The 27,091-nt window shown below is 42.6% G+C and overlaps 3 protein-coding genes across 3 annotated transcripts in view; 1 reads left to right on the top strand and 2 right to left on the bottom strand.

Annotated features, from left to right (window-relative positions):
* Positions 1–4,415, bottom strand: part of LOC148401334 (uncharacterized) — a 31,816-nt gene extending 27,401 nt beyond the window's left edge. The window contains exon 1 of the mRNA XM_088398565.1: positions 4,075–4,415. The gene's annotated coding sequence lies outside the window, so the exon portion shown is untranslated. The remainder of the gene's footprint in view (positions 1–4,074) is intronic.
* Positions 4,416–9,260: 4,845 nt separating this feature from the next.
* LOC148401335 (mitochondrial glutamate carrier 1-like) lies at positions 9,261–13,262 on the top strand. The gene is made up of 9 exons (XM_088398664.1): positions 9,261–9,406; positions 9,706–9,831; positions 10,492–10,547; positions 11,753–11,843; positions 11,911–12,029; positions 12,141–12,336; positions 12,404–12,561; positions 12,628–12,703; positions 12,772–13,262. Exons 1-9 carry the CDS (start codon positions 9,384–9,386, stop codon positions 12,926–12,928), a joined length of 1,002 nt encoding a protein of 333 aa, XP_088254790.1. The 5' UTR covers positions 9,261–9,383; the 3' UTR covers positions 12,929–13,262.
* A 372-nt stretch (positions 13,263–13,634) lies between these two features.
* Positions 13,635–26,670, bottom strand: LOC148401336 (CD9 antigen-like). The gene is made up of 8 exons (XM_088398649.1): positions 26,405–26,670; positions 21,682–21,784; positions 16,178–16,275; positions 16,015–16,089; positions 15,848–15,931; positions 15,337–15,393; positions 15,168–15,260; positions 13,635–15,095 (listed from the first exon to the last, which is right to left on the bottom strand). The coding sequence occupies exons 1-8, from the start codon at positions 26,576–26,578 to the stop codon at positions 15,030–15,032; spliced, it is 750 nt and encodes a 249-aa protein (XP_088254775.1). The 5' UTR covers positions 26,579–26,670; the 3' UTR covers positions 13,635–15,029.
* Between the last annotated feature and the right edge of the window lie 421 nt (positions 26,671–27,091).

The raw sequence follows: 27,091 nt of genomic DNA on the forward strand, positions 1-27,091 counted from the left end.
TTAAACCAATGAGGGATTATTTAACTATATATATTTATATAATATAATATAAATATTATATTATTTATGTATAATATAGATAAATAATATTTATATATATTTATATATGATATAAATAACGTATTTTTCGGACTAAAAGTCGCTCCGGAGTAAAAGTCGCATCAGCCATAAAATGCACAATGAAGAGGAAAAAACCAAATATAAGTCGCACCGGAGTTTAAGTCGCATTTTGGGGGAAATTTATTTGACAAAATCCAACACCAAGAACAGGCGAGGAGCTGAGAACGGGCCTGACGTAACATTAACAGTTATCCAAATAACTACAGTGGAGCCTCGGTTTTTGACCACAATCCGTTGCAGAAGGCTGTTCGAGAGGTGAATTGTTCAAATTCCGAATCATGTTTCCCATTACAAATAATGGAAAAAAAAAATCCGTTCCAAGCAAAAAAAACAACGCTTTTTTTAAAGCATTCTTTCATTATTTTACACCATAAACTGCATAAATAAGTGAGTAGGTAATGTATAAATAAATAATATAAATAATAAACTCAATTAATAGAGTAGGCTAGGCTGGGGAATGTATTGCCGTATCTGTAGCAACTCGTTTGTGTGTTTCATTCTAATAGTAAAATATATCTTTTTAAATTGTGAGGGAAAAAAAGCACATGAAAACATTTTTTTTATTTTTACCAATGAAAGACATTATTTCAAAGATCATGTGAAAGAAAACAGCAAAAACGTTTTCTTAATTTCAAAATTTCTAAATATATCGAACCATCCTCGGCTTGCCTTGAAAACAAACCCTTCAGGAACCAGACTAGGGTCTTTTTAACAGTATCCCCTGCTAACTTTTGCTCATTAATGAAAATTAGCAAGAGTTTTTCAACTTCTTCCAGCACCTGTGGCCATTGTTTGGTAAGCACAATCACCCCTCTCGCAACATCACTTCCTTTAAGAGCGTCTTTGTTTTTCAGGATCGAGCTTATTGTCGATTTTGCCATGCAAAACTCCCGCGCCAACTCTGACACACGCACACCGGACTCGTATTTTGCGATTAATTCTTTTTTAAATTCAACCGTTTTGCGCACTACTTTCCTCTTTTTGCCATGATCAGCTTTACTGCTCCCACTTGCAGTCCTCAGAGTAACGAGAATGTAATAACAAACGGAGTCAGTTGGCATGCGGGTCCTCTCGGCTCATCTCGCGAGGTTCGACAACCAAAATTTCGTCCGACATCCGAAGCAAAAAATCAAGAATTTTTTGTTAGAATACTGATTTGTTTGAGAACTGGGACGTTCGAAAACCGAGGCTCCACTGTATAACATAAATAACACCTTTATCAAGCCATCGGTGTCACTCCAAATCATTAAATCCATCGATCGAATTCTTCGTCCTTTATGTAAACAACGCCACGTGTGCACCACGCTGATGAGGTCATCAGTTGCAGTTCAAATTAGCGAGTAATCCCTCGCTACATCGCGGTTCGTTTATTGCGGTTTCACTACATCGCGGAAGTTTGAATTTTGAAAATTTGTGAATAATTTCACCTATAAGTCGCTCTTGAGTATAAATTGCCCCCCCACCCAAACTATGAAAAAAACGTGCGACTTATATTCCGAAAAATACGGTGTGTATATATAATATTGATATAAAGAAAGACCTATCATTTATTTCTCTCAAAAGGCAGAATAGTCACTGCCATACAAAACTTAGGTTAAAAAATCAAATAGATTCTGAATCTAACCTAAGCATCGCTCAGGCTTTGAATGGAAACAAACTGATGATTCAGAATCAGTTGGCTAGTGGGTGGATGTCATCTGCTAGCATTATAAACTGTGCCACAATCCACAACTCTTCCCAGGCATCTGTAATAAAAACGTCCAGGTGGCATCATCATGTGCCAATTGTAACTGTTCATTTTGGTAAATGTTTAATCATGTTATTTTGCACAGCACAAAAAAAAAGATTGGGTAGTTTCAGAGAAAAAAAAGACAAGTGCTGGGATTATGGATGAGGGACTCAGCTGGACGAGGATGTGCTGCAGATGAGATGCAAGGAGGCATAAAATGAACATGGACAGAAGGAACCTCCGGCACCAAATGAAGTTTGAGGGAAACATATGCCATGTTTCTAGCATATCCTGAAGCTGACACTCATCTAACATGGATGTGTTGTTTGTTTACTCATATTTGCTTGCCAGTATAAGCATAAGATTCAACCAGGGCGAGATCTTCTCAATAGGAAAACACGAAGCATACGAAATCAGATGCCTTTTCTTCCTGCTTTTGTGCCGCAGTACACCATAATGAGATATTGATGTCTATGGAGCACCATGCACACATCTTGCTGTTAGATCTTTTATTGATGAAATCATAAATCTGTTCAAATGCTATTTATCTACTTGGGCGCAACCACATATGAGGCACTGCCCTGACCTTGCATTGAATAATTTAAGTGATAATAATGTTCATGTTTTCGATATGTTATTTTTAGGTTTAACATTTTTTGTAATACAGTATTGTTACTGGTTACAGCATCTTTATGTTTCCCTGTTTGCCCTTTAACTAAGAAAAACAAATGGAATGAATAAAAACCTAAAAAAGCAGCAGCTCCTTTAATGGGCTCTTTAGCGACTTGCATGGAAAACCCGAGAAAGCTGTGAAAATATGTATCTGCGGGGAAATTGGAATATGAATAGATGGCCATGAAATACTCGCTGAAGCTTTTTCTCATTCAGCAAGGCCACCGGTTTAAGACTGCGGAATAGAATGCAAATAAAAAGCAAACTTCACACCAGTTTGGCGATCCGCACCAAAATACAGACCTTGGACCTACGGCTTAAGTTGCCTTAATTGAATTCTAATTGAAATGGATTTCTTTCACAGATTTGTAAAAGTATGTGATTTAATCACAAAAGTATGTGCACAGTAATTGGACATTTTATTAGGTACACTTGGCCATTGTAATCCGATTACATTAACACATTTGACACAAGAAAATGCTTTTTTTCATTTACCAATTTGTTTTCTGTTTATATCAACATACTTTGCATTGATTTGGAAAGTTTATGCTAATCATAAATCTAAAGACCAAATACACCCAAAATACACCCAAATTTATTGTTCCAAACAATGCATGGAACAACAGATGTTCCTCCGCCACTACTTTGACAACAAAGGACAACATAAACATACACGTGGCGCCCATTTCGTAAATAAACTCCGCATAACTCCAATCCCGTCTCCGAGCAGGTTGCACATCCTTTTTATTTTTTTTTTAAACCATTAAAAAGTGAACACACATACAAAAAAAGCCTGAACACACTGCTTTGAAAGCCTTTCCTCCTTTAGGCTAAAACCTTTCTACAAACTCTAAATGAGATCTCTGGAGATGGGAAGGTATAGTACTGCCCCTGCAAACCGGGGAATGGGGGGGCAACAACTTGATAGATGAGATTAATAGGTGAACATCCACACTCACTCCCCCCCCGCCAATCCTTTTTGTCATCCTTTTACTTTCCTAGCTGTTGGCTCTGCCGCTCACACGCAATTGGGTTCATTTTGGACGACAAAATTATCATCGACAAATCAAGATGATTTGAATTGTTGCAATTAGAAACATTGCTGATGGCAACTAACGCACATATTGTACTTTAGCGCATGCAGATTAACTGCCCCCTCCCTCTCTTTCTCGCGTAGCTATCCGAGCTGGCTGCTTGCAGTTCTTCCCAATGTGCACTTAAAATCCTCGAGCATCTGCCTTGATTCAACATAAGCCTTCAGTCAACATAATTCCAGGATGGAGCAAGTAAAGCAATAATAAATGGGACTGTTTTTGTGTCCATCCGCCACGGAATAGAAAAGGTGTATTATTGTCAGTACAAGGTTAAAAAAAAACTATAGTTACAGTTTTGCACAATATAAATGACATGCAAATCAACAAGTTTGTTTAAAACTGAGCACACTTTGATTTTGCCATGCGCATCTCATCATCATCCCATGACAAAACCTTTTTTTTCTGTCTTCTCACTTGGCGTGTCAGGCATGCGTACATCATGCACCAGTGAGTTCTCACCTTGACTTGTGGCGGCTCTGGAGAAGTGTGGGTGCAGCCAAACTATCCAAAATGAGACCCCGAGGATCTGTCTGGACTTGAGTGGGCAACAGAGGATGAGCGGAAAATGCCAGCGGTCTCAAGAGCAAAAGGAGAGAAGAGGGGATGTAACCGCTGCTCCTGCTCTAGCTTCGCCGTCTGCGCTTTGCTGGGAAGAATTACTTTGCTCCTTTCTGACTGCCAGCCCTCCCTGCTCCACTCACCAACTCACTCACTCACTAGAACAGAAATGATCTATCATGTGAGATCTGGTTGAAGCGCAACACGCCCAAATGTGTACTACCTCCCTGTCTAAAACTTACACAGTCAAACAAATAGTCTCTCTGTGTAGGCACATCAGAGGAGTTAGGATTAAACTGTGGGATTATGCCTGAAAGGTTCATCTTTTCATCTCATGCGCTGTTGGACAATGACATCAGCGTTTGGCAGATGAGCGCTGCTATTGTGTGGCCAAAGATGGAGAGGGGGGGAGGCAATGAATGACCTTCCATCATTGATCCTTGTGAATGTAAAGCATCATGCTGGAACCCTGGTGACCTTTGTTAGGTGGGGTCACGGGGGTCATGGGTGAGCTATTTGGCACGTGATGTGTGATGTGTGATGTGTGTGGGGGCATTTACAGAGCCAAGGCGGTGTGCCTGCTGACAGATGGCTACTGTAATGATGCAGGAACTAATGCCGAGGTTCAAGCAAATCTATCCTTGGATTATGCAGAAAGTGGAGAGGCACTACTTGATTTTATTTATATTTGATAATGCAGTACTGCTCAATAATTTTTTGTAAATGTTATGTTTATGATGGGATGTAAAGACGTTTGCTTGTCGAAATTGCTGGCAACAAAGGTGAGTAGACCCCAGAGTGAAAATGTTAAAACTTGACTTGACGACTCATTTTGTCTGCTGGTGTCATGTGACTAGTCAGAATGTGTTACAAGGTCACAGGTGTGAGTGGGCTGCAGGTTTGAAAAGTTGGTGTGTCGCTCTTACGGGCTCTCAATATTAGGGCTTGATTGATTAATCAGCCAGCTTGATTAAGAAGAAAAAAAAAGACAGAAATAATGTGGTCAACTAAATTGTGCTATTAAAGAGGAAGCAAAAGCACAGCTGTATGGACAAAAGTGAACTGCATCATTGGTTTCAAGGACTCAGAGCAAACATGTCTTTTTGTCAAATGTGTCACAAGAAGCTGCCAAGCAGGGTTCAAGGCCAAAAGCCATTGAAAGAGGACTGAGAATTTAGGCTTCACTCACTCACTCACTCACTCACTCACTCACTCACTCACTCACTCACTCACTCACTCACTCACTCACTCACTCACTCACTCACTCACTCACTCACTCACTCACTCACTCACTCACTCACTCACTCACTCACTCACTCACTTTGTCCCTGCAGGCTTTGACTTTAAATAGAATCCCAAACAGGAGTGAATCTCCGCATGCAGCATGTTTCTTATTTTGGCATAAAGCACTTGATCAGGGCATACGCACGCACACACCGACCCCCCCCCCCCCCCCCCCCCACACACACACACACACACACACACACACATACACACCCCACACCCCCTTTGGTGTTTTTACTGGACAGTGTCCCACTTCCGCTCTCCTTTCATCTTGCCAGCCCTCTTCTCCCCTTCTGTCCACAACCAGCATCCTTCATTGGTTCACTGCTCATGCACTCTGCTTTTCCTATTTTCCAGCTTTCACAAAATGTTTAAGTTGGCCTCCGCACTCATGTTTCTTGGTCTCCCCTCGTGTCCTCTCACAGTGTGGCCAGCATTGACCCACACTGATGGTTTTCTCAGTAATAATCTAAATCACTTGAGTTTCCTCAAAAAACATGTTTAATAATTTTTCTTCCCGACAACTTGCGTGCACCCGCTCCTATATTGAGAGATAAATAATAGGTGATATCGAATGCTTTGTCTGCCATGCTTACTGTAGCATAGGAGAGTTGGCCTTAATTGGCAAAGCTATATTTGAGTTGTAATGTAGGGCGACCAATGCCTCCATGACTTCAGTGATGGTTTGGGTCACGTAAGAATATCTTTGAAATAAAATCACACCAAAGGTGGAAACAACCATGACTTTAGGATCTGTTAGTTGAAGTTTGTAACTAGCACGACTGTTACAAGATGCTCGACTAGACATCCTATATCTTTAAGCAATGCTATTAATTACATTTATAAATGCGGAAAGAAGACTTTCGGTGCTGACAGCGTCTTTTTTTTTTCCTGTCTGATCAGAGATATTTCCCTCCATCTGTCTGCAGTCACATCTTTTCCAGACAAGGTCCTCAATTACAAAGCACCTATAACCTTTCTTTCTTTCCTTTTGCCGTAGTTTCCCCCGCTTGGCTCATCTTTCATCAGGTGCAGATGAATTGAACAAATGAAATATGTATGAATTTACAGTCGTGAGGAAATAAGGCAACGACTTGCAGGTTTTCTGTTCTCAATTAAGTGTACGAAAGCATCTGAAATTTGGGGGCCATATTTTTTATGTCATATGACCTTATTATGCAATGTAGCTGATTCTCAATGGTTGAATTAATTGGAATAGCAGATGAAGCCACTAGCTCTGTCCCAACTGAACTTTTGATGGAGCCACGCATTATAGAGACGTGCAGCGAGAATGCCGCATTTGTGGAGGAGCCATTGAATTGGCATAACCTTGCCGCAATATTGTAACATACTCAGCCGTCAATATACTCTTAGAATGATGGAAGTGCCGTGCTTTCACCTTGCAGGAATTGCCGGCATCTGAGCCACATGGGTCCACGTATTCGCTTTCTGCAAAATCTATTGGCAAAAGAACGGCACGCTATACTCTAAAATTATTTAAAAATATATATTTATATGTTTCAACAACCAGCTGGATGAATTATTTGTGCAATACAGAAACATATATTAATAGAGAATTTAAATCATTTATGAATCTAAAATGTCACACACAAACGCTTGCACAAATAAATGTGTTTCATTTTTATTTTGTACGGTTATGAATCATCTCCAAAAATAATTCCAAATGGCTTAAGTATGAAGCAATTGAATACAATGAAAACTATAAGCTTTGAAACGGCATGTAAGTAAAATGCTTTGTAATTTCATTTAAGATCATTATATTTGAAAAATAACGTCAATATAAACTAAGAATACAGCTTTTACGGCAAAAACTGTCGACTGGTAAACGTTCTCCCCCAACTCGGCTTCTTGATTTGGAGCCCTTGTGGGGATCTTGAGTGTTCGTGAGAAGGAGGTGGATGATGTACACAGCCCAAAATTAGGTAAAAATGGTAATAAAAAATCTTTTGGATAGAAACTTCAAATTAAATGTGGGCAGGAAGGCGGCAGGAATGGTGTGCGATGGTCTCCAGATTCCTGAGGTTATTAATAAGACTCTCTTCAAGGACTGCGGCAATGATTTAGGTCAAACTATTTCCTCTGACTTTCTCATGAGAAGTCTCTCCCCGATAAAAAAGACCCCCAAAAATCTCGGTGTGCTCAGCTCCGGAACAAAACTCAGGAATACATTTCTTTCCTTTTAAACTGGATTTTTCTTTCTAATAAGATGTACTTTTTTTCCTTTTTTTTTTTTTAATTTTGCACTTTTCTTTTTCAATGTTTCATTTATGCCACTATATATCTACCAGAGCCTTCAGGTTTTGCGTTTAAAAACAATATACAAGTAATGCAATTCAGCTTGGATGCGCTCATTGAAAAGGAAAATAAAATATACCCATTAGGCATTATGTTTGATAGCACGCCAGGTGGCCATTCTCATCTACCACCTGTTCTTTTGAGTCTCGGCATCATGTTTATGCCATGCATTGAGTTTAAGGGGCTGTTTGGATAATATTGTTTCGGTTACAGTCACCGGAAAAACTGTTGGACTCAACGTCACTCAAATGCACATTAGATTGTCCTTTGCTGCTCTCTAGTGGTTCAAATTGGCGAGCCGCTATGCATTTCTGTTCAGCTACACAATTTTCTAGGTGACTTCTCAAATTCACCATTCATCTGCATGTCTCACCATGTTCAACATTTTAAAACAAAATATTAATTTCCCTATATACATACATGAACATTTTCCCTGAATGTCTACTTAATCCCATTGGGGTGCACAACAACAACCTAACTTTCTGTCACAAGTTTCACACACATTAGGGTTATCACGGTTTCTTTAGCACTCAACCGATAGCCATACACTCAAATACAACATCATAAACAGAGGTATTTGCACTTTGTATACCATTTACTGACCTGTATGAACAGGTGGAAAGGAGAAAGAGATGGGAAGGTGGGCACTGAATTTTCCCCAGATTGCGTCTAAGGAACTAATGTGATCTCTACCTCAGGGGTGTCACAAACGTATGGGCAAATACATATTTATATGACTGGTAAACAGTAAGCTGATAAAATCTCTGTTATGGGGTCGTTTGGAAAAGAGCTTGTGTGCCGTAAAGATTTAATGTGCTCACAGTAATCTTTTATTGCAGAATCAATTTATAACTATTGAAAAACTTAAATGGTAGGTAATGAGCTAAGCTACATATGAAATGAAGGTTTTCTGCGCTGAAGCTGCTCACCACAGAAATCTAGCAAGATAAGTTAATTGCTCAACTACATCAAAGTATTAATAAGGAACCAATTTTTGAAATAGTACTTTTTGGGTATAAATGAACAACCAGAATCATAACTGAATTGGATGCAGAGACTCTTTGTATCCTTTCCCAGACATGAAATGTCTTTTTAATATTGCATCATGTTGGCCTTTCTTTCTTTCTTTCTTTCTTTCTTTCTTTCTTTCTTTCTTTCTTTCTTTCTTTCTTTCTTTCTTTCTTTCTTTCTTTCTTTCTTTCTTTCTTTCTTTCTTTCTTTCTTTCTTTCTTTCTTTCACCTACGGGTCATCTAACACTTATGGGCCTGCTATTCACTAATGACTGCTTTCACTTCTTAGAATAGAACTGTTGACAAGTCATTTTATTATTGCTGTAAAATAGAAGACTCTGATTCAGAAAGTATTTCCGCCTGACAACCTTTCTGATTGTGGTTTGCTTTTGGCAGGCCAGTGAGGACCCAGGCTCCATTTCTTGGCTCGCATAGCAGGGGGCGTGAGTGGAATTCATCCCTGGAAGCGCCGTGTTAAACTTGTCTATATATACAAGGCAGAGCCACTCTTTGCTCTTTGCCTTGCGCGGAGCCTAACTGAGACGCTTAGCTGCTCATCTTATGCTGTTGTGCTTTTGCACACACAACAACCCAAAATCATGACCCACGAGCAACAGATGAGGTAGGAGGAAGATGCCGTCCATATGTATTTTTTTTTTATTTTTAATTAGTAAATTAGGTGACCCAATGTTGCAATTCTGCAGTTACTAATGATGCATTTGCACTCAAACCACAAATGATCACAATTGTTTCCCAAGTGGTTGTACTCACTTGTGGTGCCAACACTGTGCTACTCATCACCACATCCTACTTGTTAGAGTGTGCACACAAAACCAGGGTGTGTAGACTTTTGCTGTTTACAAATAATAAGAGCAGCAATGATTGGTATATGTATTTGTGTTTGACTTTTCCTGATTTCAGCTTGCCAGCAAAACTGATTAACGGAGGAATTGCAGGCATGGTTGGTGTCACCTGTGTATTCCCAGTCGACCTGGCCAAGACACGCCTGCAAAACCAACGAAGCGGGCAGCAACTCTATAAGAATATGTAAGAACACCACCTACATTTACATGCATGAATACCAAACCCCTCCCAAACACATTTTTTAACAAATGTTTCATATATAAGCAGAGATTCTCACAATTATGGGTAAAAAGTAAAGGTATTTCACTCTGTGCGTAATTAAATCATACCATTTATGAGTTTCTCTTTTTGAGTTGAATTACCGGTACTGGAGTAAATTTGGGTTTTTTCATGCAGCATTTTAATTAGTAATTTTTTTTTTTTACATATGCCTTTAATGTAGTATATTGGTATCATATCCCTCAGTGGTCTAGATAATCTTTTCATTTCTGCTATAATTTTCCAGTCAAGTCAACTCAAGGAAGCATGAAATGAAAATAATTAAATCAAATGTAATTAAAACAATCACTTTAAGAGCATTACCCATATATATATATATATATATATATATTATGTATACGTATATATAATATGTATATATGTATATATGTATATATACGTATATGTGTATATATATATATATATATTATGTATACGTATATATATATATATATATATATATATATATATATATATATATATATATATATATATATATATATATATATATATATATATATATATATATATATATATATATATATATATATATATATATATGTTTTTTTTGTTTTTTTTTGTCAGGATGGACTGTCTTATAAAGACGGTAAAATCCGAAGGTTACTTTGGAATGTATAGAGGTAAGTAAGCTTCATTTGATTGTTGTTGGTGAAAATAATAATGCAACATCACTAGCATAATGTGTCACATGCTGGCGCCACCTGCGACACGACAACGCCCCCTTGTCAGCGGAATCGCCGGCACCTGCCACGGGCTCATTGACAGCGCTATATCAGCGCCGCCAGTGCAGACCCGAGTGTCAGTCTGTCTCGTGATGCTGCTTCGCTCATCAGTCCCTGTGAAATTGACTCGCTTAACAATTCGGAAATCCCGCAGAATTGCCTGTCCACCCCAGCCAGCACTCCAGCACCAGCTATTCCCATATTCCCCCCACAATAAAGTCTCTGTCGCTGCGCACTTGGCTGTACTGTCTGATCCCTTACATCAGGGGTAGGCAATTCCGGTCCTCGAGAGACGGTGTCCTGCATGTTTTCTATGTCACCCTGTTGCAACACACCTGATTCGAATGATCAGGATTGTTTTCCAGCTTCTGCAGACCTTGCCAATTATCTGACCATTTGAATCAGGTGTGTTGCAACAGGGTGACATAGAAAACATGCAGGACACCGGCCCTCGGGGACCGGAATTGCCTACCCCTGCCTTACATAATGAAGACAAGGAGAAATGTTTTCCTCACAAATCATCTGCAGCAGTGGTTCTTAACCTGGGTTTGATCGAACCCTAGGGCTTCGGTGAGTCGGTCTTAAAGGTTCGACAGAGCCTCCACTGTGGAGGTCCGAACAAACTTAATTTATTGTGTAAATTCTGGTTTGCCAGTATGTAATTTGTTGTGAGGTCATGTATAGTGTTGGTTTTGTTCTTTGAGCAAGGTGATGTTCATGCACGGCTCATTTTGTGCGCTAGTAAAAATCATCTATGTCTTGAATTCCCCCAAAAATATTTTTCACGAACGTGGGGTTCGGTGAATGCGCATATGAAACTGGTGGGGTTCGGTACATCCAACAAGGTTAAGAACCACTGATCTACAGTCTGCTGTACACTTTAAACATTTTAAGTTTACAGCGCCACTGTCAACAAATTCAATGTAAGGGTTTGAATAATGGTTCGTAATAATGGTATTAGGTATTGCCAATGCATCACAAAGCATTTTTAATTTTCCATTACTTTGCAACTATATTCATTCAGTGCCAGCCCAGTTAAAATAGATGCTTGATGTCTGTGGTCGTCAATGGCAGTGAATGAGTTAATAAAATCCGCCTTGTAGGCGCTGCCGTCAATCTCACCCTAGTGACTCCTGAAAAGGCCATTAAACTTGCCGCCAATGACTTCTTTCGCCACCAGCTCAGCAAAGATGGGTGAGTTGTCCAACAAACAAAAAGTGGATCTTGCTTTCTTTGTTTGACCTCATGCATGTGTCGTCAGTGGTAAGCTGACGGTGTTTAAGGAGATGTTGGCAGGATGCTGTGCGGGAATGTGCCAAGTGGTTGTTACGACGCCTATGGAGATGCTCAAGATACAGCTCCAAGATGCCGGCAGGCTAGGTGAGCTTGGCAATTATTTATACAAACATGTGCATATACGCATACAGACAGATTTTTAAAAAACATTTGAGCAGTAAGAAGAAACTACATTTATCTCCCTCCACCATGCAGCGGCACAGCAGCGGGTGATGCCCAGTGTGGCATCATCTCTAAAGATGGCCGGAACCAGCACAGTCCTTAGTCGTTCTTACAACGCGAGCCCTGCGCCTCAGGTCGGGACGGTGTCAGCCACGCAGATCACACGAGACCTGTTGAAGACCAAAGGTGTCACAGGCTTGTATAGAGGACTCGGGGCCACATTAATGCGGTGAGACCATTTAGCAACCTGACTCGCCTTCTCTGGTGCCTAACATATTTGTTCGTTTTCTCTTTAGGGACATTCCCTTCTCGGTCGTTTACTTCCCTCTTTTCGCACACTTGCACCAACTCGGTCAGCACTCATCAGAAAACCCATCGGTGCCTTTCTATTGGTCCTTTGTTTCTGGATGCTTGGCTGGATCCGTTGCAGCTGTGGCTGTCAGCCCTTGCGATGGTTAGCGTTTGTTTAAGAAATGTGGCCACACAGCAAGGCCAACTCTGATTGCGTTTGTCTTCATAGTGGTCAAAACAAGACTACAATCTCTGAAAAAGGGGACAAATGAGGAAACGTATTATGGAGTGGTCGACTGCGTCAGGTAAATTTACTTTCAGGAGGAGCTGAATCCTAACTCGAAATGATATGAAATATTTGCTTTCATTGCAGAAAAATCATGAGGAAAGAGGGTCCCTCTGCTTTTCTTAAGGGGGCCAGTTGCCGGGCCCTTGTCATCGCACCTCTCTTTGGCATCGCCCAGGTCGTGTACTTTGTAGGAGTCGGGGAGTTACTGCTTGGGTACACACCATATAGTATCTACTATTAGGCATAGACAGGTTTCGGGGATCCTGTTAAGAATGGGGAACGAGGTTACGAGACGTTTTTGCCCAAATGGTGCGTGACTCCGCCTTCATTTTCATGAGCCAACCCTAATGCATTCACATAGTAATGAAAATTAGGATTTATACAACTGTAAATATATCTTGTAGATTTGATATTTTCTCAAAATTGAAGGAGAAAATGTAACAAATTTTGAAAAAAAAACTCAAATTGAGGGACTGAAAAATTTTGCAACCACCATGTCGTCGTTATATTCAGATTCATTTAGAATTACACATGTAAATACAGGAAAAATAAATTCGGATTCACTCTGGACTCACGCACTGCGTGTGTTTTGTTTCGCACGAGTCAAACATTCAGATGCAAAGTGTCGCCTTACCTCAAAGTGCACGCAGCACTCGCGTGGGCACATTTGTGGCTGTAGAAAGCGCTCATGCTGCAATGTTGGAGTAACTCTAGCCTGGGTGAGGCCTTTGCAAGATCACTCACACAAGTCAAGTGTTCAGCTGTCTTTACTACTCTGCTTAGTACAGTACCTTTTTCAACTGAGGGGGGATATCCAATACCGTCATATAGGAAATTAGTTCGACTGTGGAAATCACAAACTTCCCCGTCTCATAGCAAGAATCAAAATGCACAAGACAAACAATAATAATAAAAATACATTACAGTTTAAAATAACATGAAGGAAACAGGTTCAAAACGCTTTAGTTAACTTCAAACTACTGTGTTGACCTGAGAAGCCCAAAATGGTACCAAAATAAATAAACACAAACGACAAGACGGCTTGACGTGTGCAATTATTTTTTTTTGTTTGTTTAACCTTCAATCATCACAGCTCATGGTTGTGTTGCTATTAACTAAAAATTAATGTTCAGGTATGTCCAACATTGCTCAATTACTTCTATAATCAAAAAAATACATTTAGGGCTAGGAAACACAGTTGAATGACACAACTAAAACAACAACAATAATAAAAAAAAAAGTTGAATGACTATGTGCTACTTGTTGAAAACATGTGCTAATTAAATGCAGTCCAACGTCACAATCGTGCATGCTGTACATCTAGCCGCTACATCCGGACAGCACATTGTCGCTAAAACAGCTTGTCACTGAGAAAAGGCACATTGAAAGGCTGGTTTTAGGCCATGTGGATTAGTTCTTGACAGAAATGCTGACTGTACAACAACTATTACAAAACGTTATCTACACACAGTGCGATTGAATTAGCCACAAAAATGTACAGCAACAACCCCCCTCCCCCTCTCCTGGTGGATATTTAAATAATGGAGCGTAAAGTGGCAGAAGAAGAAGAACCAACAATGACAAAGTTTGAAAAGCACAAAGGGAAAGCAAATGAATCGGCAAATTTGCTGATAGTCTTCAAAGAGTGGATTTCTCACCCATGATGCTAAGAAAAAAGAAACAGGTCTGTGTTTTTGTTTGGCCTGGTCACAGGTTTTTTGGACTTGCATGAGGGTCCAGATTTACAGATTATAAAATAAAAGGGTAGCAATAATTAGATATTTATGGCACTGGGTTATATCCAACTAAATGACTTCACTGTGAAAGTGTTGATTTTTTTTTTTTTTTTAGTTCCCACAAATTCTAAATTTGCACTGCAGGCATTGTTTGGTCTCTATTTCAAAATAACAAAAATAAAATACTATGTTAAAATAAAAAATAGAAATGGAAAATAAAAAGGAATTAATGATAAAACAAAATCATACCGTAACCTAAACAAAAATACCTAAAAATAACATCAAACATTGAGCTGGATATGAAATAACAATAACAATAATAATAATCATGTATCCCTCATAGCAAATTGTCTTCAGTTTTGCATTACCGTGATTCAAACAGGTATTTTACGTCAATGTCTGTGAAAGTATGTCGGTTTGAATTTGTTTGCAGTTGACCATCTGAAAGCTAAGAAGGGGCATCCCATGCTATGACGTTGTGAAATAAAAGACTACAAAAATAAAAGGGAGATCCATTGAGTGCAGCTGAGACCTTGTACTGATCCCCGGATCGCTTGGCAGATGACGGATGCATAATGAGGTTTGAATGAGGACTCCCGGGCTCGTTCATATGACCTCCCGACTGTTACGTACTGCGCAGCAGAGTACCATGCTGAAGATCATCCCGATTATCTGATTGAGAAAAAGGCAGCTTTCTAAAAAGAACATCAAATGGCACACATCACATGACTTTTGTCAACTCACCATGACGCCAGCGATGCCGATGCCAACGTACCCAATGATGTAGAGTTTACTGTTGAAGAAATCCTTGATAGCTGTCTCGCAGTCCTGCATAATCTACATGATGTCATGTGCATAGCAAGTAAGAAAATATCGCTCAGTTCAGTATAAAAGAAAATGAACAGAAGCTTACCTTTGTTTGCGGTTCTTGAGCTGGGCAGTTGTCAGCTAGCGTGCCACAACAATTCAGCTAAAAACGCAATGCAAAATGTTTACAATCATGCAGTACTATTATCATTATTATTATTATTGAACCAAAATACTCTTTGCTAATTCAAGCACATTTATCACTATTAGCAAGTGGTTCAAAAAAATTAAATAAATTTAACTACCTATATATTGATTGTTTGATATATCTTTATTTTGAACATATTTAAAACATGAAAATAGGGAAAAAAATTAATAAAACAAATAACCCCTTTAAAACATGAAAATAGGGGAAAAAATTAATGAAACAAATAACACTTTGATGTGCCATATCTAAGTCCATGAAACAAACCAACAAACAATAAACCAACAAACTGAAATAACAACAACATAGCATGCTTGAAAAGGAGTAGGAGGAAGCATAGCTTTTTATATGAAAATCTTTTTGTGTGGATATTGACAGACAAGAAACATTATTTTAGTCTCCCCCAACTTACTACTTTCTGGTACGAGATCATCAATGTGCTGTTGTTATTTTCATTGAAGGTTGTGGCATAGAAATTTTGAACGTCTTTGATTATCTAAAAGTGAGAAAAATATGTTAACAGGCACACATACTACAAAAAGAGTATGACATTACCAAGCTATTATGCTTTTTATGTACCTTGTCTTTGTTTAAGAATCCAAACACGCCTGCTGCCACCTCAGCGCCAAAGATGATCAATAAACAGGCAAAGAACTGGAAGAGATCCACACAGAAGAGCGATAATTAAAAAACTATACTGTATATCTGTTGATACAAGATCAGAGGTTCTGTATGGACTCACTGAACCCAGTAGACATTGAGATTCCCGAACAGCTCCACAGCAGCCAAAGAAACCCACTGACATCACCAGACTGCCAGCTACTATCAGGATATATACACCTGCAAGAAGAGGGAATTTTTTCTTTAACTCTATATCACTCAAGTCACTCTGAAATTGTGTGAGGAATTACTAATGATCAGTCCCAGAAAAAAAAAAAAAAAAAAAAGCGAAGCTTCATGGGCCAAATAGGGAAAACTGTGGGGGACGGGTGATCATGTTTTAGCCATACATTGCTTTTCGTCTTCGTTTTACTGGATTTTTTTGTTTTTGCATTAAGTGTGGGGGGCAGATCGTGTTTCTAATGAAACTGCGGGGATAATTCTACCCCATGCCCAGCGCTATCTGCGCCTATGAGGAAAACATGTGAATGTTTTTATTTCCTGTTGTTTCGCCTATATCTGTTTTTTACCAACATGGGGCAGCATAAATAAGACTAATGGATGAAATCATCAAGACCTTCCTTGTGCCATCACATTTTGAGAATGTAACGAACAAAAGGCAAGAGTGACGACTATCCAAAATTTCTGATTTAATTTGCAAGTAAGCAGAGTGAAATCCAATAAATGCCTCACAGAAAAATTCATTTGGGGAATCGTCAAGTGAGATGACGACACCCATATATCCCATTAAAGGTACTCGTTTGGAAAAGTACATTGCGGGTCTGCAGGGACGAAGCAAGCTGACAATGGTTTGGTTCTCTTGTGTTGCTAGGCTACACCCCAGGTGATGTGGGCTCAGGTGTCAACAAAAGAACTTTACACAAGCACAATAACCCAGTTGAATGCAGTGTTGTTCTTTGTTGCAACTGGGAAACTTAAGTTATTTTTTGTGTCCATTTGAAACTGTTTGGAACACTTACAAGACTGTCTGACCTGAACTATGTGGAAAACATGAACAATTATTAAATATTAAATTGTATTATTATATTATATAGCATATTCATTGATTTATTTGTTCATTTATACCTCCGGTTATGAGGTGTCTGTGATCATATGTGGGCCTCCAATAGCAAAAAAAAAAAATCCGTTGGTCACATGATATACAATTGGCTTTGGACTCTGTGCGCTCTTGTGCCGTCCTTGTTTATACAGTCAGTGATCTGTTTAAATAAATGCTATTGTCACTTCTGTGGGCGTTACTGGCTTGTCCAAGTTGAACATCTCTCTTACATAGCCCTGACCACACTTGTCACATCTGCTTTAACAGCTCACTCTGCGGTTTGCTGTTTTGAAATGATCTGCTCTGAAGGCCAGACAAGTCGTGTTCGGCGAAAGCAAAATCACCCAAATGTGGGGATGATTCAGACTGCGATTGTTGAGACTACTTCGCCTCAGACGCTACAGTCACAAATTTATAAGCTAAAAACTGATGATGAATGTCTGACAGATCAAATATAATACACACACACGTTTCCTGAAATACATTATTGGCTACAAAAAGCCCCTCCGTGAGTCGTCACCTTATCGTGGTGGAGGGGTTTGCGTGCCCCTATGAGCCTAGGAGCCATGTTGTCGGGGGTTTCATGCCCCTGGTAGGGTCACCCATGGCAAACGGGTCCTAGGGGAGGGGCCAGACAAAGCACGGCTCACAGAAGCCCCTTATGATGATTAAAATAAATGGACTTCGTTTTCCCTCGCCCGGACGCGGGTCATCGGGGCCTCCCTCTGGAGCCAGGCCTAGAAGCGGGGCTCGAAGGCGAGCGTCTGGTGGCCGGGCCTTCGCCCATGGGGCCCGGCCGGGCACAGCCTGAAAAGGAAACGTGGGTCCCCCTTCCCATGGGCTCACCTGTGGGAGGGGCCAAAGGGGTCGGGTGCAATGTGAGCTGGGCGGCGGCCAAAGGCAGGGACCTTGGCGGTCTGATCCCCGGCTGCAGAAGCTGGCTCTTGGGACATGGAATGTCACCTCTCTGGCTGGAAAGGAGCCCGAGCTGGTGTGCGAGGCAGAAAAATTCCGACTAGATATAGTCGGACTAGCCTCCACGCACAGTTTGGGTTCCGGTACAAGCCCTCTCGAGAGGGGCTGGACTCTCTCCCACTCTGGAGTTGCCCACGGTGAGCGGCGTCGAGCAGGTGTGGGTATACTTATTGCCCCCCGGCTGGGGGCCTATTTGGCCCATGGGGTTCACCCCGGTGAACGAGAGGGTAGCCTCCCTCCGCCTTCGGGTGGGGGGACGGGTCCTGACTGTTGTTTGTGTCTATGCACCAAACGGCAGCTCAGAGTACCCACCCTTCTTGGAGTCCCTGGAGGAAGTGCTGGAGAGCGCTCCTTCGGGGGACTCCATCGTTCTACTGGGTGACTTCAATGCTCACATGGGCAATGACAGTGAGACCTGGAAGGGCGTGATTGGGAGGAACGGCCCCCCCGATCTGAACCTGAACGGTGTTCTATTATTGGACTTCTGTGCTCGACACGGATTTTCAATAATGAACACCATGTTCAAACATAAGGGTGTCCATGTTTGAACCATGGCACCAGGACACCCTAGGCCGCAGTTCGATGATTGACTTTGTAGTCGTGTCATCGGATTTGCGGCCGCATGTTATGGACTCTCGGGTGAAGAGAGGGGCGGAGCTGTCAACTGATCACCACCTGGTGGTGGGTTGGCTCCGATGGTGGGGGAAGATGCTGGTCCGACCTGGCAGACCCAAACGCTCTGTGACGGTCTGCTGGGAACGTCTGGCAGAATCTCCTGTCAGGAAGAGCTTCAACTCCCACCTCCGGCAGAGCTTTTCCCACGTCCCGGGGGAGGCGGGGGACATTGAGTCTGAGTGGACCATGTTCCCCGCCTCCATTGTTGAGGCGGCCGACTGAAGCTGTGGCCGTAAGGTCGTTGGTGCCTGTCGTGGCGGCAATCCCCGAACCCGCTGGTGGACACTGGCGGTAAGGGATGCCGTCAAGCTGAAGAAGGAGTCCTATCGGACCGTTTTGGCCTGTGGGACTTCGGAGGCAGCTGACAGGTACTGGATGGCCCAGCGGAACGCGGCTTCGGTGGTTGCTGAGGCAAAAACTCGGGCGTGGGAGGAGTTTGGTGAGGCCATGGAGAATGACTTCCGGACGGCTTCGAGGAAATTCTGGTCCACCATCCGGCGTCTCAGGAGGGGGAAGCAGTGCAACGTCAACACTGTTTACAGTGGGAATGGCGTGCTGCTGACCTCGACTCGGGACGTCGTGAGTCGATGGGGAGAATACTTCGAAGACCTCCTCAATTCCACCTACACGCCTTCCATTGAGGAAGCAGGGCCTGGAGACGCTGAGGCGGATTCTCCAATCTCTGGGGTCGAAGTCACTGAGCTAGTTAAAAAACTCCTCGGTGGCAAGGCTCCGGGGGTGGAAGTGATCCGCCCGGAGTTCTTAAAGGTTCTGGATGTTGTGGGGCTGTCATGGCTGACGCGTCTCTACAACATTGCGTGGACATCGGGGACAGTGCCTCTGGATTGGCAGACTGGGGTGGTGGTTCCCCTCTTTAAGAAGGGGGACCGGAGGGTGTGTTCCAATTACAGGGGAATCACACTCCTCCGCCTCCCCGGTAAGGTCTATTCAGGGGTGCTGGAGAGGAGGGTCCGTCGGGAGGTTGAACCTCGGATTCAGGAGGAGCAGTGTGGCTTTCGTCCTGGCCGTGGAACAGTGGACCAGCTCTACACCCTCGGCAGGATCCTCGAGGGTGCATGGGAGTTCACCCAACCAGTCCACATGTGTTTTGTGGACTTGGAGAAGGCGTTCGACCGTGTCCCTCGGGAGGTTCTGTGGAGGGTGTTTCGGGAGTACGGGGTGCCGAGCCAACTGATAAGGGCGGTTCGGTCCCTGCATCACCGATGCCAGAGTCTGGTCCGCATTTCCGGCAGTAAGTCGGATCCGTTCCCAGTGAGGGTTGGACTCCGCCAAGGCTGCCCTTTGTCACCGATTCTGTTCATAATTTTTATGGACAGAATTTCTAGGCGCAGCCGAGGCGCTGAGGGGGTCTGGTTTGGGGACCTCAGCATCGTGTCTCTGCTTTTTGCAGATGACGTGGTGCTGTTGGCTTCTTCAGGCCGTGATCTTCAGCTCTCGCTCGAACGGTTCGCAGCCGAGTGTGAAGCGGTCGGGATGAGGGTCAGTACCTCCAAATTCGAGTCCATGGTCCTCGATCAGAAAAGGGTGGAATGCCCTCTCCGGATCGGGGATGAGATCCTGCCCCAAGTGGAGGAGTTCAAGTATCTTGGAGTCTTGTTCACGAGTGAGGGGAGGATGGTGCGCGAGATCGACAGGCGGATCGGTGCAGCGTCGGCAGTAATGCGGACCCTGTACCGGTCCGTTGTGGTGAAGAGAGAGCTGAGCCAAAAGGCAAAGCTCTCAATTTACCGGTCGATTTACGCTCTTACCCTCACCTATGGTCACGAGCTATGGGTCGTGACCGAAAGAACGAGATCCCGGATACAAGCGGCCGAAATGAGTTTTCTCTGCAGGACGTCCGGGCTCTCCCTTAGAGATAGGGTGAGAAGCTCGGTCATCCGGGAGAGACTCGGAGTAGAGTCGCTACTCCTCCACATTGAGAGGAGCCAGATGAGGTGGCTCGGGCATCTTATCAGGATGCCTCCTGGACGCCTCCCTGGGGAGGTGTTCCGGGCATGTCCCACTGGCAGGAGACCCCGGGGACGACCCAGGACGCGCTGGAGAGACTATGTCTCTCAGCTGATCTGGGAACGCCTTGGGATCCCCCGGGATGAGCTGGATGAAGTGGTTGGGGAGAGGGAAGTCTGGGAGTCCCTCCTAAAGCTGCTGCCCCCGCGACCCGACCCCGGATAAGCGGAAGAAGATGGATGGATGAATGGATGGATGGATGGATGGATGGATGGATGGATGGATGGATGGATGGATGGATGGATGGATGGATGGATGGCTACAAAAAGGTTATTTCTAAATGCTCCTCTTTGCCAGCGAGTTATGTCATTTGACATTATCGTTGCCATCATTTAGCACACTTCCCTTCCTAACTACAGGAGACTACAGGGGAAAAATCAGGAGGTCTCATGTGAATGTTTTTCCGTTGTACCCAAGATTAGAGCACATGTGGCTTTTGTGTGCGTGGTCACTGAGCGTTTGACCACAAGACGGTGGTAGGAATATCCAGAGTGATCTCGGCCTTTAGCCGAGAATAGCACGGAAACATGTCAATGGCAACAATTTAAGCCCCTTTCCAGACGGAAAATAAGGAAAAAGCCATGTGGCTTCTTTTTGTTACCAGTATTAAGGCTGAACAGGAATGTGACAGCAAAGTAGCAACTCTTGCTCCATTCTCAGGACTGATTAATTGAATAAAATGGATTAATGACATTTTCATTTATCATTTTGAGTTACACTCCTGGTTATGGAATGAATTCAACTCATATTGCAAGGCACCACTGCAATCACAACAATTAATTAGTTTGGCTTTTGGGTCACCCAGCCAGACATTAGATGTGAGCGACATGGAAAGTAAAGCTACTTACCAATGAAGTATGTGTCTGGAGCCTTATCGCCGTTGAGCAGGGACACAGTTTCCGGGTCAAAACGTAACCACAGCCCCACTGCTAGAACAAAGGAGCCCATCAGCTGTGGGTGGATGTAGCAGAAAGATTAGGATCACATTAAATGCAATTCCAACTATAAAGTACAAATGCACTCAGTAGAGGCAGACAAACATGCTGTATGGCCAAACCATATTTATTTTTTTATCAGGAATGATTCTTAAATACCTGTAAATACACTGACAAAGTGAGGAGAACAACAACTGCAAATGTGACATTAAAGAGGAAGTCAAGCCCTGTTAAGATGAAGCCTAGTTTGTGTTTGTGTACTCAGATGCAGTGATCTGTATGACACTGAGGGGGCGTAAGTGTGCCTAATGTGAGTTGAAAGAAACCCTCAGCGAGTGTACATAGTTCCAAATAAAGCGGCTAAGAAGAGCCTAAAAAGGGAAGTTTTCTTGTCTCCAACGCACTCTTTCATCGAGTCACACAGTACAACGGCAGCTCAACAAGCCCTAAAATGTCTTTGTATGTGCATCCACTAGTCTAAACACGGCATTCTGATTAATATTGAATTTGTGGAATATGAGTTAAGCAGCAAAATTCACTCATTTCTATCCATCTCAAGAGGCGGCCATTTTGCCACTTGCTGTGACATGAAAATGACATCACAGTTGGCAGCTTGCGAGTCACAACCAATCACGGCTCAGCTTCAGACAACTGGTGGGCAGTGGTTGGTTGTGATCTGAGATCTGGCAACTGTGATATCATTTTTAGTCAATAGCAAGTGGCAAAATGGCCGCCCCCGAGATAGATAAAAAACAGCTGGAATTTGCCTGTTTAATTCATATTCCACAAACAAAACAATCAGAACACTGTTTTAACTAGTTTGGCTGCACAGAATATATTATTACAAAAAATTGTGGCCGACTTCCCTTAAATGAAATCTGTAGACAAATGAAACTTAATGGTTAGAATAACATAGTGAAAAAACATATAACTGATCTTGTGAACATGATTTCTTGTATACTATTGAGGAAGGATACTGTTGCTTTGTTTCAGCAACAGTCTTAAAAAAGAAAGAAACACAGTCAATGTTTTCTGCTTAACAGACAACATATTCTCTTGCTCTGCCTAATTGTGGTTTTCCACCAAAATAAAACGAATGATGACAGGAAGTTTCCAGACGGGCCCTCCACCCTTTGCACTTAAGCAGTTGTATATACAGTATAAGTGTAATTTTGGTGCAGTCAAAATAAAATCATGACCTAAGACGGAGTATTTGTCAGATATACGACCTGCCGTGTTGACCACCGGATTGCATTAAGACGAGCGTTTACGACACTCCTAACCATCTCTGGCTGTGCAACTGCAGCAGTGTGGCACCTTGCGCTAAACCAGCTCCTCCTGTTTGTTTGGAAAATTGGTTTCATGCTGCTCACATTTTCCTTCATTCGTTGAATAAAAGTCTTCTCTGCACAAACATTATTGGACGCGCCTGACGTCAAAGTACTCCTGTGAGATTTTTGGAGGCATAAATTCGGTGGTTGCTACTCTGACACATCAATACAAGCAGCCAACAAAGACCCTTGCTCTTTGAGGATTTTCAACTCTTTGAAATTTTGAAATTATTGCTAGCACTGAAGCCCTAATGAACTCCAATGCCATCCACTACGAGATGCTTACGTAAGCTGCCTAGGGATCCAAAGTTCTTGGTTACCCCTCGACTGCTTGCAACAGTCAACATGACATTTAAAATATGCGCTCTGGGGAAGAAGCTCTGTGGTAATAAATACCAGCTCAAGGCACCAAAACGTCATCAACCCCCTCCCAATACTTTTTGTCTTAAATTATTACCCTTCCTAACAGCAGACACACCCAATCCCCACCTCCGTCTCTCATCCCAAAGGGCCCCACCCACCCCCTGACTTTCCCCCATGTTACCACCCAACTCCACCCCACCTTGTTCCACGCCCTCCCACGCAATCCACCCGAGAGGACAAAGACCCAGTGTCTTCCTTTGGCAACTACAATGAATGAGATAATAAAAGGATGGGTGTTTGTTATCACCTTTACTTCGCTGTGCGTAATCAAACTACATACTACTTGACCGCCGGGCCCGTTCTGGAAGTTCATATAAATCTATATTTAAGTTGAAATACTTGTTTGATGGTGTTAAGGCAACTTTTAAAAGAGCAGTTGAATTGTGTCTTCATAAGCAGAATTTCCATGAGAGGAGAATGGACACACTCAGGGACAGTCTGTGGAATTATTTTATTTATTTATTTAAAATTGAATGTAAAATAAAGTGACAGTGCTATTTTGAAATGAAATAGATGGGTGAATGAAAACAGACCAAGATAGTGTTCTTTTTGTAGTGAATGCTTGGGATAAAGACACGTCTCTGTATTATTAGTACGATTTTTATTTTTTTTTTACAGTAAAAAGGTTATCTGCTTTAGAGCGCCTCGTTGTCAGCCATGAGTGTGTAGATTCTGTACGAAACAACTACATGGGATATATTCCCGCTATCGGAGGCTTTCAATGGATCTATTTTAATTACTAAGACTTGTATAGGCATAAGAAAGATGCTAGACAAAGACGCGCTCATTTACATTTGCGATTGAAAGTTGAGTGGGGGTGTGGTTTAAGTCCATTCTTGGTGGACACGCCCACTGCGTTTAAAATTGGAGAGAAAGGCGTGATTTTTTTCATGCTTTTGTTGTCTCATTTTTTTATTTTACACAAACTTGGCAGGGTTGATAACACTTTAAAATCTGTTTAAAATTTAAAGAACCATCGTTATCACTTTGGAGTGAATGTAAGCACATCATTACATAGAATTAAAAGATGAAGATCTAATTATTGGGAAAGCTATATATATATATATTTTTTTAAATTATTTTTACTTGGAAAACAGACATCCACCCATCCATCCATTTTCTGAACCGCTTAGTCCCCACGGGGGTCGCGAGCGTGCTGGAGCCTACCCCAGCCGTCATCGGGCAGTAGGCGGGGGACACCCTGAACCGGTTGCCAGCCAATCGCAGGGCACACAGAGACAAACAACCATTCGCACTCGCACCTAGGGACAATTTGGAGTGATCAATCAGCCTACCAAGCATGTTTTTGGGATGTGGGAGGAAACCGGAGTGCCCGGAGAAAACCCACGCGGGCTCGGGGAGAACATGCAAACTCCGCACAGGGAGGGCCGGAGGTGGAATCGAACCCGCACCCTCCTAACTGTGAGGCGGACGTGCTACCCAGTGCGCCACCGAGCCACCCTGGAAAACAGACATGTTAAAAATAATATTTTTCACCGTTGAGGGTCAAAGTGCATGTTTCTATTGAGCAATGTTTATCTTGCACTGTTTATCTCTCTGGATAAACTGTTGCTAAAAACAGCAGCTGTTGAACTACGCCAACCAGACATACCAGCAAGATTTTCTGCTGTTAGTCTTTACATGGAACACACACAAAATAAACATCTTAATAGCAAGAGAATCTCTGCAGGAACTGAAAATCAAGATCAGCTTTAGCCCTTCTGCTCCGACGGATTATTGTTTTGAGGCGAGCAAAATAATAGTTTGCGGTGCTGTGACATCAACACAGCAGCCACATGACATTCTGTTATCCTCACACTGATTTTTTGCCGTTATCTAGGTCAAGTTCATGCCAGCTGACCCGCTTTTGCCATGTGAGCCGGTGCAACACGCCAACATCCCTCACAATCCCCCGATGACCTCTGTCACCCTCATCTTCTGTCACATTTGTCTTCTAGCCTCCATTATTTGTGTGCCTTTTTTTTTTTTTATTTACATCAGCCGCACTCCATCAAGATACAAGATTAATTATTCTATGTGGGGTTAGATCAACTCAACTGGAGGGGGCTGTTGCTGCTTTTTGGAGCCGAGCCGCTTATTCGGGCTGGAGCAGCAGGCTGAAGTGATGCTATTGTCCCGTTGTCACAATGGATCTATTCACACTGAGCCTCCGCCAAAGACACTCGCTGGAAAAGCTCTCTCTCACGTATACAAAGAAAAGTTCCATTGGAGAACATTGCTCGGGTTTGAAAAGTGTGTGTGTCACACACACACGCATGCACGCACGCGCGCGCACACACACGCGCGCACACACACACACACGCACGCACGCACGCACGCACGCACACACACACACACACACACACACACACACACACACACACACACACACACACACACACACACACACACACACCCTTCATGTCCACCAGACTGCCGAGCGTCATTTAGAAGTGTTTTGTGCTAAAAATGTCCCAGTAGCTTAGAGATGACTCATGTACGCTGACTTTATCAAATAACTCCACATTTTGTGTTAACGAGGTCATGTGGCGCCAACTACTGACTTGGTTTCCCTAGCTGACCCACAATTTCTCATTCTTCATTCATTCTTTCCTTAAGAAAAAAAACTTGCGTGAATGAATGCTACTTTTTTTCCCTTCTATGGAAAATTTGATATGCGCAGTTAAATAACAACAAAAAGCTCTTTCTGTCTCTCAAACCGCACTGACCGACTGCAAACTCACACTTTAGGCCCCACCGCACACCAAGCGACGGACGGAGTTAACTTGTATGTAAACAATCTCATGCACGAGTCACGGCTGCACTTGCTGCATCTGCGTGCACGCGCAGCTCGCGCCGGCGCTACCTTCACGGCCACTTACCCAAAAGATGAAGTTGAACACGAACAGAAGATATTTCACACATTTCATCCCTCCTTCCACTTTCCCCATGTTAACTGGCTTTGCTCTTATCCGCACAATACGGCCTAAAGGGAGGGCTGATGGGAGTCGGTTCCGTTGCAAGGATCGTCCCAGCGAGTCACAACACTTGTGCATCAAGTAGCGATGTCATGGGAGCTCTCTCTCGCTCTCTCCCTCTGGTACACGCGCACGCGCACACACACTTAACACACACTTCTTTCCAGACCGCCCCCTTCTATAATGCAGAAGGAGAGAGGGAGGGCCGGGCTGCAGGGGGTCCTGCAATGAGGATTTGGTAAATGTTTACAAACGAGGAGAGAGAGAGAGAAAAACGCTCCCACTCATTTCTCCAATACGCCATTAAAGATTGTAGCTACAGTTGCAAACATTTGCAGATATCTAAAAAAAAAAATCTGACTGGGGCAAGTAAAAAAACAAAAATGTCACAGTTTATTTTTTCCAAATAAAGTGATTCTTTTGGGGACATTGTTCTGTGGCACAACTTGTGTCCTGTGCTCATGAATATATTAATATAAATATGCAAAACAGTCTTCTTAATGGTAAAGCTGCTTCAATTTATTTCTAAAGAGCATGAATAAAACATTAAGTACAAGATAACACTCCCAAAAGAATGGAGCGTAAATAGCA

Source organism: Syngnathus floridae, chromosome 2 (assembly GCF_059516105.1).
Source record: "Syngnathus floridae isolate MCC-2025c chromosome 2, RoL_Sflo_1.0, whole genome shotgun sequence".
Lineage (NCBI taxonomy): Eukaryota > Metazoa > Chordata > Actinopteri > Syngnathiformes > Syngnathidae > Syngnathus > Syngnathus floridae.

Coding starts and splice junctions, on each gene's coding strand:
- LOC148401336 (XM_088398649.1), bottom strand. CDS start 26,578: ATGCACAAGTGTTGTGACTCGCTGGGACGATCCTTGCAACGGAACCGA. Junction 21,785..26,404: donor TGTTCAACTTCATCTTTTGG/GTAAGTGGCCGT, acceptor ATCCACCCACAG/CTGATGGGCTCCTTTGTTCT. Junction 15,261..15,336: donor CTCAAGAACCGCAAACAAAG/GTAAGCTTCTGT, acceptor GACATCATGTAG/ATTATGCAGGACTGCGAGAC.
- LOC148401335 (XM_088398664.1), top strand. CDS start 9,384: ATGACCCACGAGCAACAGATGAG. Junction 11,844..11,910: donor CACCAGCTCAGCAAAGATGG/GTGAGTTGTCCA, acceptor ATGTGTCGTCAG/TGGTAAGCTGACGGTGTTTA. Junction 12,337..12,403: donor CTCGGGGCCACATTAATGCG/GTGAGACCATTT, acceptor TTTTCTCTTTAG/GGACATTCCCTTCTCGGTCG.